The 14405-nt window shown below is 47.3% G+C and overlaps 1 protein-coding gene across 1 annotated transcript in view; it reads right to left on the reverse strand.

Annotated features, from left to right (window-relative positions):
* The window catches only part of HECW1 (HECT, C2 and WW domain containing E3 ubiquitin protein ligase 1), a 440869-nt gene that overhangs the window by 97180 nt on the left and 329284 nt on the right, over nucleotides 1-14405 (reverse strand). Inside the window, exons 10-12 of the mRNA XM_041773230.1 lie at nucleotides 12143-13429; nucleotides 6769-6870; nucleotides 1736-1886 (exon numbers count right to left, since the gene is read on the reverse strand). Coding sequence (XP_041629164.1) covers nucleotides 1736-1886; nucleotides 6769-6870; nucleotides 12143-13429 — 1540 coding nt within the window. The remainder of the gene's footprint in view (nucleotides 1-1735; nucleotides 1887-6768; nucleotides 6871-12142; nucleotides 13430-14405) is intronic.

A 14405-nucleotide genomic window follows, 5' to 3' on the forward strand; every position in this document is an offset into this window, starting at 1 on the left:
GCCTCTCTGGGGGTGTCCAGGTCCACGGGAGGGCACAGGAACTTACACAGGGAAGCCTGCAAAAGCTTCTCCAGGGGCCTGCTTCAGGACGGATGGGGCCGGGTGTTCATATTATACAACCTGGACACGATGAACGCCCGTGGCCTCTTCCGTCCTAGGTCAGGGGGGTCGCTTCTGCTTCAGTGCACTGCTTCCTCAGTGCTCGGGGTGCAAGGGGTGCACCCCTCCCGGATGTGGCCTGCTGATGCTCCCCGTCTTTCTTAGCCTTGCTAACCAAGTTAACAGCCCCTCTGCTCCGGTTCTGCCAGGACAGATCTCCAGGCTCCCTCTGCCTCTGGAACCTGCACCCGGTCTCCATGTGAAATGAGCTTGCCGGGTCCCCCCGTGTAGTTACAGGGGTTCTGATGCGATCACCGGGAGGGGGCTCTCCCGTGGGTCTGCGGCGCACTCGCAGCTAATAAAGCTAATAAACCTGGGGATGACCGTAGAGAAACGCACTGCCAAGGGAACGTGCTTCTCATTAGGGACCCGCCACGCTCAGCTAGTGCTGGAGAAGAAATGCAAAGTGAAGGGCTTCTGAATGCTCAAGCCCCAAGAGCATCCTGGGGATCTGCACTGGGCGTGCTCCTTGGCCTACAACAGGAACCCGAAGCTCCGGTTTTCGCCCCCATGTGTTTTTCACAGGACTAAATTGTCCCTTTAATTTTTCTGGCTGATACAGTTAACTTCCAATTCCTTATTCTGCATCGTTCCTTCTGACTTTATTGCATCCTAACGAGGTGGCACGCGGGTTCCGCCAAAGTCGAAGCCTGCAGTTTGTGTTCCCGGCTACTGAGAGGATCCCGGAGCTGCCATCCAGCCTTAAGGAAGAAGCACGAGTTTGCCTGTGATGCTCACGCTGGCTTGCAGCACGAGAGAAATACCACTGAGGGTCTCAGTTGTAGAGGAAAAGCAAAAAGGCATCTCTACAATTTCACTAGCAAGGCTCTAGTTTGAAGACAACCCAATTCTCAAAGAGCAAGATGGCATCTCTACAATTTCACTAGCAAGGATCTGGTTTGAAGACAACCCAATTCTCCAAAAGCAAAATGGCGTCTCTACAATTTCACTAGCAAGGCTCTAGTTTGAAGACAACCCAACTCTCAAAAAGTGTTTTTAGACATTTCTTTTTCTAGGACGACAGCCTTGTAGGAATTACTGAGTGTATAGCAACCAAGAGACCAGGGTAGACGTGAAGAGAGTGGTTTATGCAGTTTCTTTTTCTGCAGGAAGCGCTCAGTATTCTACGGAACCCAGCCTTGGAATGTTTTAAACCACTTGAGTTCTGGGCCCTATTGAGAATCTCATGACACATAAGGAACAGTCTGACAGAAAAATATAATTTTGCATGCAACTTCTGGAGGGCTCATGAAACAAGGGCATCCTCAGTGAATACCTGGGGCAGGGGTTGGTCTACGGACCCTTGGCTAAGAACAACTGGTTTCGACCTTGTGCCATCAGGAAGTTCAGAGGATTCCCCATCTTGAAATGACACTCGGGCTTGGTCGGTCTCCTGCCCCCAAATTCTAAATCTAGCTTTCCAGGGACCTACTGGAGATGGGTTTCTTAAGATACAGAACTACTTTCCGGTCTCCTCATACAATCTGAGCAGGAAAGGGTAAGGGGGGTGGGTCCTCTGGCTGCCATTCTCATCTCCCAGGGGTTCCCAGGGGTTAACCGCATGCTGATCACCAACCGCCTGTTGAGTTGCTCCATCTGCTGGATGGACCCTGATCTCCGCATCCCATCAGGGGTGGCTGCTGCTGTCGGACGCTGCCAGGTGGTTGTGCGGTTCACATGGTCCACATAAAACACCCGCCCGTGGCTGTCAATGCGAGCTTCCCAGTCTAGTGTGTGACAGAAAGGCAAAAAGAAAAGTCAAGGACAAACTACTGAGTCATATGAAACAGACACACTGCCAGGTCTTCCGCAGGTAGAACTCACGGTTGCTTACTTGCTGAAGGCCAGACGCCGCCCTCAGCACCTGCCGTGACGTTGGAGGGACCAGAACTGACCTGGTCTTCCACAAACCAGCCTCTTGGACTCAGCTTCCCCTAAGTAGTATCTGGGGTTCCTCAACTATGACCTATGTTCAAATTCTACTATTGTCTAAAGAGGAAGCCTGATGTTTACTTTATTTCTTCCTTTGACCATTTCCACCCTGTCACTTTGGTGGGCCACCCAAATTACAGCTGGAAGACCGGAAACATCCTCCAGTGGGGGTAGACAGTCTGATGCAGGAGAATCCTTTCTTTGCTAAATCTGAGACACACTGACTAGTCAGTGAGGGAATGTTAAAACCACTTTTCACTCCAGTTCTAGGATACTGTACCTGAAAATTTGGATGACCTTTATCTAATACTTAGTAACTTTAATTGATTGTCCTTCCTCTTGAGAGGAAGAATGGAAGGATGTGATCCCTTCCAATCATCCTTTTGGTAAGTTGTAAATTCACAGTGTATTTTTCAGCCCACCTGTGGCTGCCAAATATCTCTTGGCAAAACCAAACCAAACCAAACCAAACCAATAACAGCTATTACCAACACTTTGAGCGCTGAAGTACCTCTTTGTTGATAAATAACCATCTCAGACAGTAGAGGGAGCCCGAGATAAAGATAAATTCCTTTGCTTCTCAGATTTCAAAACCAACAAACTAAACGTGGAAGCATGGATGGTAGGGTGCGGTGGAAAAGTCCTCAAAACTGGGAGAGCTGGAAGTAATACACACATATCTGAGCTTCACACAGAAGAGCAATGTCTGCTGTAGAGCGATGGGCAAAGCTTTTAGAGTCCACACGTGAAAATGTGGTGGAAATAACAGCTTCATGATAAAGTTATGCTGAAAAATGCGTTAGACTAAGAAAAAGCAAAAATGACTGCAAATGGAGGAAAACTATTCAGCCTTTTAAGTAAGAAGGTCCATAGCTTTTGGGAGTAGGTGAGATATTAACAATTCTATTGAAGAATTATCATTCAGGTAATGACATAGCAACTCTCAATTTTTTAAAATAAAAAAAATCAATAGATTTGGTATAGTTATGGTTTTATGTGTGCGTGGTACATCTGTGAAGATTATGGCTTATGTCTGACATTTACCTGAGGAGTCGCCGAACAATGCCCAATGGAAACCAAAATGTCAAAAAACACCAAATTTACCTCATCTAAGACAAATTGAAGGGGAAATGTAGTCAGATTGTATATTTTAGGAAGTATTGATTAAAATTGAATACTGGATAATCCAGCTCAACTGTTGGTTGTGCATGTTAAATAGCTCATTGATGAAACCTGTGTATATGTGTGACTACTAGGTAATTAATCTTGATCCCCAAATTTTGAAATTTTGGTGATTCTCAAACTAGGAGCAACTAGACAGTTTTTTCTTGAACTCAACCTGACTGTTCTCCAACAAAGAATGAACATTAAGCTTTGAAGAGTATTATGGTATCTGTTTCAGTATTATAATCTCTTCCCAGCACTCCCTATGAACAAAAAACTATGCCAGGTCCCATGGCACATTGCTGAGAAACTAATGCCCCTGCCCACTGGTTCCCACAGTAAAGGAAGGATTGCTTCAAAGACACAGCTCCAGTCTCATAAATTCTCCAAGGAGAACACTACTAAATGGTGCATTGTTAATAATAATAATTTCTCTCTACAAGTTTCCATATTTCCAAATCTCTCATGGAAAAGGATGGCAAGCCAGCCAGACAGGCCCTTCTATCAATATATTAAATTTCTAATAGCACTAATTATTAAATGCATAATGCTAAATTCTTATAATCAGAAAGTGATAACTGGGTGTACTTAAAAATTATAAGCATGTTTTCTGGGTTGCTTTGTAAAGACTTTACTTTGACATATTGTGTAAAGAAAGAATTTTCATATAGAGCTTTAGGCCTCAGCATGTCCTCATGGATATGGCACTGGGTTGCCTAGACAGATTCCTGCCAGCGATTACCTTTATGATGCTGGGGCAAGTTAAGGTAATTCATTTGTGACTGTAAGACCTAGCAAATACAAAATTATATCCTTTCCATGAAGTCTAGGACAATGTAGAGCCTAATACTGTATTATCTTTAGTTATTATACTAACAAAACCTGTAAGATTATTCTTTTTTTTTCTTTTTACTTTAACAAATGCAATACTGTGTTTGTAGTCTAGACCTTTCTCTTGAACTTCAGCCACACATCCAATTGCCTTCGTGACATAACTACCTAGATGACATCTCCAATATAATGTGGTCAAAATCACGCTTCAGATCTTTTCCACCAAAACCTGCTCTATCTGCACCCTTCCCTTCCCATCCCCACTGAAGGCAACTCCATCCTTCTAGACTAAAATTCTTGAGCTCATTCTTGATTCCTATCTTTGTCTCACATACCACAACTAATCCATCAGCAGATCTACCTACAAAATACATGTCTAGAATGTGACCACTCCTGACCACCTCCACTGCTCCCACCCTGGCCCTAGCCGCCACGGCCTCTCACCTGGGCCATGGCAATAACCTTATGTTGGGCCTCATGCTTCTGTCCTTCCTCCTCAAAACTTAATGCCAACAGAGCAACCGCAGAAGACCTTTCAAAGTCTAATTTGGAAGATCTTTCTCTGCTGTAAACCTAAAATGCTCCCCTTGCATCCAGAGTAAAAACCAAAGCTCTTAAATGGTCTACAAGGCCCTCTGTGATCTGGCTCCCTGATATCTCCCTGACCTTAACAGCCACTGCTTTCTCCTTTCCTAAATCTGTCTAGACACACTGGTCTCCCTGCTGTTCCTCCAACTGACCAGGCAGGCTGTTCTCTTTTCTCAGAAAGCTCTTCCTTCCACTGGATCACCCTCTTACCTCCCTGCTCCAAATGTTGCCTCTCAATGAAGCCTACTTGACCACCCTATTTAAAATGGTGAACCAGCCACCACCTCATACTCTGAAACCCCCTTGCCCATACTCTGCTTGTGCTTTCCCATAGCACTTCTTACCCTGTAACATGCAACACTATGGCCTTGTGTACTTTTTTTTTTATTATGGATGGGTCCCTGCCAGGCTAGACTCACCCTCCACGAGGGCAGGGATCTTTGTTTTGTTTACTTAAAACAGTGCTTCACACAGCACAAGCGTTTAATGAGTATTTGTTGAATGAATGACTATCAGGAATGAAGTCATCCATGTACTATATGAGACTAAGAAAATTCTGTTGTTAGGCTTCACTACCAACTTTTGTCCTATTTTTCAGCGCTGAATGAACAGAGAATTGAAACCCAACTGGAGAAATTTGTTTTCACTATTGAAAACAGCTCATGTAAAGTAAGTCTTTAAAACAGACTTATATTCAATTATTTACAAGGTCTTTATGTATAACTAGTTATTACTCTTGCATGGATTGGAAGTCAATTCATGCCCACACGCATTGATAGGTTATCTATTGTGGGATAATGTTCCTTCCCTGCAGACAACAGGCTATAGATATAGTTTACATAAGTGCTAAGTAGAAAGTATAGTGACACAAATTTTACTAGTCATTTGTGGACTATCCATAAATCTATGCATAAATAAAGAAATCACGTATCAAAAGTTAAATAGCATAATATTTGCCTTGGTCCTCCAAAATAAATTCTTTTACATGTTTACGTATTAAAAGGTACTTATTGTTTTCTCACCTGTAAATTACAACTGAACAGGACAAGAATGGTGTAAATGCAAAATATTTCACATTACCAAGAATAGATGAATTAGGGAATAAGCATTTTTCTTTTGAAAACTGTAACCTACTAATGTAAGCACAGGCAAAGGAATATAAAGAAACATCAATTCCTTGCATCCTGGCAAGATTTTGCAGTTGTAAAATTTGTCAAATTTAAAGGTTATCTTTGCTTGAAAAATAAGCCTAAGCCAAAACAGAGATGTTTCCGAATTATTCATGAACATATATGAGGCTAAGTGAATGTATAATGTCCAGGGCACCAGTTCCTTTGTAGAAATGTATTATAATGTAGAATTATAAGGTTATAAAAGCTAGAATGATATCTAGGGACTAACTAGCCCACATCTAGAATTTAACCACTGAGAAAATTAAGGCTTTACTTCACAAATAAGAAAACTGAGTTTCTGAGATTTTAAATGATTTTCCCAAGTTCAAATGACTAGTTAAATAATAATGAGTTACATAGTTACCAGGAGAAAATGACATGGAATACCATCCCTAAAGATGATATGTTTTCTGGAAGCTCCTAAGAAATACAGAAGAAATAGACCGTCACTTATTGATGGAACTTACAGCAAGGAAAACACAAGTTCTTGTGTCCTGATGGGTTGAATGTTTTATTATACGGAGGTGCCTATGATATAACAGGTCCAATGGAGAACAAATGGGATTATTCTATCTTGACCTGTGAATTTTTAAATATAAAATAGTAAAATTTAGGACTTAAAGATCAGGTACAGTTTGCAAGGACTGGTCAAGTCTTGTAAAGAAATACCGTTTCCGAAGTTGAGGGGCACTGAAGGTTCTGGATTATCTCTTCGAGATCACATACTGAAATCATTAGACAAAACACCCCATGTTTATAGAAGGTGCCATGGCTTTTGCTGTTGTTTGTGTGTTTGTTTGTTTTTATAACAGTGTAAGGCATGGAGTTGGGGAAGAGTTTGGATGTGTACATACAAGTTCATACTGACCTGTTTAGACTTGATAGGAAGAATTAAGACACAGATTTAAAAACTAAAGCTTACTTGGTGGAAGAGGCTCATCGATTGTTGGGTAGTGATGATGTTCAGGCCTCAAGGAAGGAAGCTGGCTTACTGGCTGGGAATTATGGAGTATAGGACATTCACCTATGGACAAGATAGTCAAGACATTCAGATTCACTCATTGCTGCAGCAAGGTCATCACAAAAGCATGACTGTAAAACAAACTATTATGAGAAAAAACCCCCAGAGTGGGCAATCTATTTTGTGTGTGTGTGTGTGTGTGTGTGTGTGTGTGTGTGTGTGTGTGTCAGTTTGGTACATTCACAGCCATTCATGAGAGAGCAAATAGGGGAAACTTTTTCAAAACCCCAAAGAAAATAAACACATCATGACTATGATCTGTACCACACAGACCAATATGTGGGGTCAGGGTCTGATTCTGGAACCACCTGACTTTTTCTTGATGGGAAGGTGGCATCAGACAGGGACACAAAAGAAAATGAGCAGAGCCTGACTTTAGCCCAGCTAAAGAAACAGGCCTGTTTGAGGGAAGTGCAGCATTTATAAAGTCCCATAAAAGCTCCATGAGCCCACGCAAAACCAAAGGTCCTTATCTGGATAGGTTTCATCAGGGGGCTCCCAAGAGGCTGTTTTTCAGATTCTGTTTGTTTTTAGAATGAAACTCTTAGATGGTGCCTTTTCAAGATGGGGTTGAGGAATTGGTGGACCAAGAAGGTAAATTCCTATGGTATGGAAGCTTAGGGACTGGAGTGGGGAGCCAACTAGCTATGGGATCCTGTGACTGTTCCAGACTATTCAGAGGAAAAATCAGACAAGCCAGGGTACTCTGGAAAGAGAAGAGGACAAGAGACGAAGGAAATAGATAAGAGGCAGAAAGACTGAGACAGGAAAACTTGAGACACAGAAATGGGATAGAAGGAAGAAAGACAGACATGGAGAAATTTTAGAAATAAACACAGCCACAGAATGCATGCCCCGATTATTATAGACATAGTTAATATTACTGTCAGCCAGATTTATAATGAACTGAACAATGATGTCCTAAAATGATGTTCCTATTTCCTATTTCATGACGTCCATGACGTCCTCAGGTCCTGATGATACTGCATGAGAGTGGCTGTGTGGAGGGGAGGCCAGAGCACCAGCTGTTTGGGGCACATCATCAGAGGCACTGGCTCTTGACCTCTGGAGACCTAGAAGGGCCTAAGCCACGAGATGGCCCCCATTCAGAGCAGTAGCCCTCTAACTCCCATGCTCCTGGCTCTCTCGGAATAGTCTCTATTAGCCAGAGGACAAAGGTCGGGCCTTCTCCTTCCTCTGCCCTCCATGGCTGAAGCAAATAGCAAGTGTTCCATTATCCCTTAGGTCAAAGAGGAGAGAAACTCAAAAAACAGTGGCTAAGATCTTTATGGGATCTGAAATTTCAAACATTTCCTAGAATGTTCCATACACGGGAAGGGTGGTAATTTCTTCCCAGTCTAGATCCATAAAACTGATTAAAAAAATTAATTAGGAAGGAAGTTACATTTAATGTAGCAGTTTGATTCCAGAGCTAACTGTAAAACAAAAACAGAGAGGCATTCGGGAATAACGGGTCCTCTTCAAGGTTAAGTACCTAAGATTTCTTGGGCAAACTTTGTTATGTTACTAGAATCTGGGGTGGGGGGGCCTTGAGGAAGGGGCCCCTCGTGGTAGTGCACAGCTCCTCGTGGACTGACTCCTGTTTTTGATAGGGGCTCTCTTTAGTGGATCTCACAGTCATGTTTGTCCTTGTAAGTGCTTAGTGGCAAAAACTAGAGAGCAATGGCATAGTTGTTATGTCACCAGCTGCTGCATTTTTAATTTGGTTTCTTAAAAAGAACAACAAACTTACCTCTTGTAATTAATTCAACCAATCAGGTAATTACTCCTCCAAGCTAGTGGAAACATATATCTGCTGTTTGCCAGGGTTAATGGAGCTGACCCCACCTGCTCGTGAACCCCAAGCAAATGCAATGATGTGACTGGCGCAGCTCAGCCCACCGAATGGATGGAGCGCAAGGAAGAAGCAAGCGAGTCTGTTCTGCAGGAGGCCCCGACTCCACACACTCACCCTTGCCTCAAACACAAAGCAAGTGTTCACACCTGCTAGGATCCCTGAGAAGGAAACATATTCCACTTTAAAAGTTAGCCTCACTGCTTATCTGCCTGGAAGAACCATTAATCAGAGACAGCCAAGCGCTTCCTGCATATCACGTCATTTAATCCTTCCCATTACCCTTGAGACGGAGTCTACCCTTACACCCATTTCACACCCGAGGAACACAGAGCATTCTGGTAGGTTGGCTTGGGTGTCACAGCTAGGAAGTGGTGGAACTGAATTAAATCTAGGGGGCCTGGCTCCAGAGCTCAAACCACAACATTATATCGCTCTTTTCATTCGATCTGCAGACAGTTTTTAAAAACTATTTTATGTTGAGGTTAAAAAAAAAAGGAGGTTTTCATAGAGGGGGGGAAAAAAGCAAAAAGTAGATACAGGACGCATCTTCCATAAAGTGCTGCAGACTCAGTTTGTGGGCATGTGTATGGTAAGTCTAGCCTAGCTGCCTTTGAAAGAGTCTGTGGTCTTAGAAGTCACAGTAAAGGGGTAATAGCGATTCTTCTGGAAGACACTCACAGACATCAGGCACGTTGTGGTGAAGCCCTGCTTTCTTGGGGCAGGTGCCAGCGAGGGACAGAGCCACATCTGGGACACGTAGCTCAGCTGGGGGCGGGGGGTGGCAGGGGAAGACAGGCTGTGCCAACACATGCCCAGCTTTCATGAGATTGACCATCTCAGGAATCTTCAGATTGTCCCTGGCAACCACCAGAGTGAAGCTGTAGGTGCTTCCTAAGCTGTTTTTCAGTTTCCAGTCGGCAGATTTCAGATATTCAGAAATTTCTTTAGAAACTGCCCTGCAAAGACTTCTGCTCTGGCCCTGAAACTCTTTCCTGTCCTTCCTTTTGGGCTGTTACTCCCTTGAGGGCACGGGCAGTGTTTTTTGTTTGTTTTGTTTTGTTTTTGTTTTTTTGTAAAACATGCCTTTATGTAGCATGAACCAATTTTCAATGAACCATAGGTGGATTGTCTCCCAACACGGTGGTCAAAATATATACCATAGGCTACAGCAGGTTGACAAACTGTGAATCTGGCCTCGATTTTATGTGGCTCAGAGTTAAGAATGGTTATTACAGTTTTAAATGTAAAACTGTTAAAAAAAATAGCCTTTGGTGAGAAGAGTTGATTGATTTTGCCTCTTGACCTATAAACCTAAAGTATTTATTATCAGGCCCTTTACAGAAAAAGCTGGTCAGCTTCTGGACTGAAACATCCCTGCCAGCTTCTGGTTGTGCCCTTTATGTGTGTATCCCCAAATCTCCTTGTACTGTAATCATTTTTAATTCTGTTGTGATTACTGAGCACCTTTCACACTTTCTGCCACTTATCCACCTTCCTGTGCTCAGCACATAGCATCTGGCTCAGAACAGAGGGAATCAAAACATCCTCATTAAAGACAGGAGTTGTCCGTCCCATACTCAATGGTACCTTTCCACAGTGTATGTCGCTGTGGTCCTCCTCCCTGTGTTTCTCTTTATCAAACTCTTGGCACTTCTCCTTATCCCATGTGCCACTGTCCCTCACTCTTTTCTCTGAAACGTAGACTTGGGCACTGTTGTATACTCAGGATTAATATTTGTGCTCACTTTTACTATAAAAATCTGCAGGTGCCAGGCATTTGTTTAGGTGCTGACAGTCAAACATGGGGAAAATACAGTCCTGGCCCTTGATGAGCTTACAATCTAGAGGCAATACCATCACCTCTGTTTGGAGACTAATGTAAACAGTATAAAAATAGTGGAATCTAGATTTTTCTCCTTTAAAGCAACTGAATTATTTCCTATTTTTATGTGACCTTTGAATTGTTTCTCCATGTCACTATCACTGGACGGGAAGATGGCTCCCAGTTCTGGATAAAGAAATGCAAGTTAATTTTATAGATGATTCCACAGGCATGACTAAGAAGAAATACCTTTGGGTAAAGTACAGAAGATACTTTAAAACTAAAGGTGGCAGCTTTTGGATTAGGATCCCACTTGAGGGCAGCCCAGGTGGCTCAATGGTTTGGCACCACCTTCAGCCCGGGGCGTGATCCTGGAGACCTGGGATCGAGTCCCATGTCGGGCTCCCTGCATGGAGCCTACTTCTCCCTCTGCCTGTGTCTCTGCCCCTCTCTCTGTCTCTCATGAATAAATAAATAAAATTAAAAAAAAAAAAGGATCCCACTTGAAACAAAGTGATTGACAACTTCATGTTATTTTTCCCTTCCACTAGCCAAAATAGCCAAAACAAAACAAAACAAAGAAAACAAAAAACAAACCCAGAATTAGTTATAGCTTTGTAGTTTGAAATCAGAGAGCGCAAGGCCTCCAGCCTTGTTCTTTCTCAAGGATGCTTTGGCTATTTGGAATCTTTTATGGTCCCATATAAATTATAAGATGGTTTGTTCCATTTTTGTGAAAAATGCCACTGGAATTTTGATAGGGGTTGCATGGAATCTTGCAATAAGATTGCTTTGGGTCGTATGGACATTTTTAAGAGTATCGATCCTTCCGATCTATCAGCATGGAATATCTTTCCATTTATTTGTGTCTTCTTCAATTTCTTTCACTAACCTCTGGCGGTTTTCAAGAGCACAGGCAAGGGATTGATGGTTGCCAGAGGCAGGAGTGGGAATGGGGAGCCATGTGAGAGCTGCTTTGTTTTTAGATCTCATAAACGGAATAACAGTCTAAAAAAAAAGCAACCATGGCCAGAACTGAGAGGACAGAAGTGACACATAGACGTAGGCTGTACATTTCCGGATGCACACAGGCTAAGTTAAACTCTAAAGCAGAGGTAGGATCAATATTCTTCAATTTATATTCACATTTATTGCTACTCTTCGGTAGGTTGTGGGAAGTTGGCAGGTGTTTGTTTATACGTGATCCACCGGGCGCCGGCGAGTATTCTCTGCGCCTGTCGCTCGACACTACCCCCGGTGCCCCGGTCACTGCCAGGACTACAAGGGCACCGTGAGCACTAGCCGGTTCTAGTGGCTGCGTGAAACCGAGACACGCACCCCAAGTGCACGCTCGCGCAAGTGCGCCAGGTGTCGTTCTCGGTGTGTACCGAGAGGGAGGCGGGGCCTGCCCTCCGCGGTGGCAAGCACTTACACACACATATACACGTGCACACAGACATGTATGGGATGGGCGCACACGGGCCCCGGGCAACCCCAGAGGCGGCTGAACCTGCCATTCGCGTTTACACCTCGTCGGTGACACCTGTGTCCCCCTGGCGGTCCTACACTCACTGCCATCGGGGTTGAGGTCTAACCTTCTCTCCGACCGCTTGGCCCCGCCGCGGGGGACTCCAGGCCTTCGGCGGTCGTCGCCGTGCTCCCGGCGGGGGGCACCAGCTCGTCGGACCAAGGCCCGGCTCCCGGGGCCGCCTCGGGCTCCAGCTCCGGGCTCTGCACCGAGTCGGGCACCGACTCGAAGGCGCTGTTCTCCTCGTCGTCTTCGTCTTGCGAGGAGAAGACGGTGCTCTCGGAGATCTTGGCGCTGTCCACAGACGAGAAGCGCGTGTGGCTGGCGAACCTGCCACCGCTGTAGCAGGACGCGCTGTGGCACGAGGCGCTGCGGCAGGAGCCGCTGTAGCAGGACGCGCTGTAGCACGAGGAGCTGTAGCACGAGGGGCTGCAGCACGACGCGTCGCAGCCCTCGCAGCTGTGGTCCCCGCCCTGCCGGGGGCTCGAGTCGCTCTCGCTGCCCGTGCTCGGCAGCGTGTCGCCGTCGAGCCCGTCGGCCGGGCCCGCGTGGCCCGGGCTCGCGGCGCCGCCTGGCTCCTCCCCGTCCCCCCCGAGGGCGGGGGCCGCGGCCGCGAGCGTGTCCGCCTCGCTCGGGCCGTCCTTGTCCGAGGCATCCCGCAGGGTGGCCTCGTCGTCGCTGGCGCCCTGGGCCGAGGGCAGGCTGTGCAGCAGCGCGTGGATGCGGATGTAGTGCGTCCGCGGGGTCTCGGGCTCCCCGCAGGCCGCCGCCAGCACCGTCTCCAGCTCGGACACCGGCAAGGAGCAGGGCCGGCTCTTCCTCTTCCCCGAGGCCCGCGGCTGCGGCCCGAGCTCCCGCGGCTCTGAGGCCGCCGCGTCGTCCTCCTGCGCCGCCGGCTCGGCCCCCGCGCTGCTCTCCGCCGCCTCCGCGGCCTCCGCCTCCTCCGCCCCCGCCGCCTCCTCCTCCGTGGGCTCCCCGGCGCCCGGCAGCCCCGCGGGGGGCGCCTCCCCGCCCAGCTCCAGCCGCTCGGCCAGTTCCTCGGCGCTCGGCGCGGGCTCCGCGTCCACGCACCCCGCGCCCAGAAGAGGCCCGGCCGCGTCGGCTCCCGCAGCGCCGTCCTCTCCTGCCTCGGTGGTACCCGCAGCGCCCTCCGCCGGCTGCACGCTCCAGCTCCCCGCAGCGTCCCCCGCGCTGCCCCCGCTCGGCGGCGGCAGCGGCTCGGGCTGCGAGCTCCCCGACGGCTGCGGGGCGTCGGCCGGCGGTCCCCCGCCGCTGCTGGCCAGCAGGCTGCTCCCGGGGCTGTCCTGGGTGTCCGCGGCCTCGGGCTCGGCGCTCAGGGAAACCTCCTCGTCATCTGCGGGCGAGAAAAACAGGTCATTTCCTCCAGAAGAGAGAGGCCTGTGGGTTTGGGGCACAGGTGCCCTCGGCCGGCAGGGACGCCCCCCCCCTCCCAATTGCTGCCCGAGGGCACGGGATGCAGGAGCTTTCCCAGAGGGCCAGGCTCCTTGGGGGCAAATTCTGTAACAATGAATTCTTATGTTAATGACAATTTGCAGTCGTGATATATTTCTTTTTTTTTTTTAAATTTTTTTTAAATTTTTATTTATTTATGATAGTCACAGAGAGAGAGAGAGACAGAGGCAGAGACATAGGCAGAGGGAGAAGCAGGTTCCATGCACTGGGAGCCCGATGTGGGATTCGATCCTGGGTCTCCAGGATCTCGCCCTGGGCCAAAGGCAGGCACCAAACCGCTGCGCCACCCAGGGATCCCAGTCGTGATATATTTCAAGGGGATTCACAGGGTTGGTTAAAATACCCAAGGCCTAGGGGACCCCTGGGCGGCTCAGCGGTTTAGCGCTGCCTTCGGCCCAGGGCGTGACCCTGGAGGCTCTCTGCATGGAGCCTGCTTCTCCCTCTGCCTGCCCCCCCCCCCTCGTTAATAAAGAAATTAAAAAAAAAAATACCCAAGGCCTAGAAGGACCCCAGTTCCGGCACACATGGGGACCTAGCAGTGTTTGCTTGCCAAGAGGCGAGCGGGTGGGGTTCCAGCGGCCTGCCCGGCAGGCGAGGCTAACACTTGCTCAGAGCCTTCCCCCTGGCTGGGTCCAGCCGGTGGCAGAAAGCGTAAGCCAGGGTCCTAGCAGCTACAGAGCAGAAAACGGCCAGTCGATGGAAGCGACCTCAGTCCTTCCTAGCTCAGACGGGGAAATAATGAGGCCTCCACGTCAAGCAACCATTCAAGGAACAGCAACCACTGTTTATTTCTACCTTCACCAGTCCCTTGTCTTATGGGATCCCTGCCCGGTGTGAACTTCCCATTTCAAAAGCAC

Source organism: Vulpes lagopus, chromosome 11 (assembly GCF_018345385.1).
Source record: "Vulpes lagopus strain Blue_001 chromosome 11, ASM1834538v1, whole genome shotgun sequence".
Taxonomy (NCBI): domain Eukaryota; kingdom Metazoa; phylum Chordata; class Mammalia; order Carnivora; family Canidae; genus Vulpes; species Vulpes lagopus.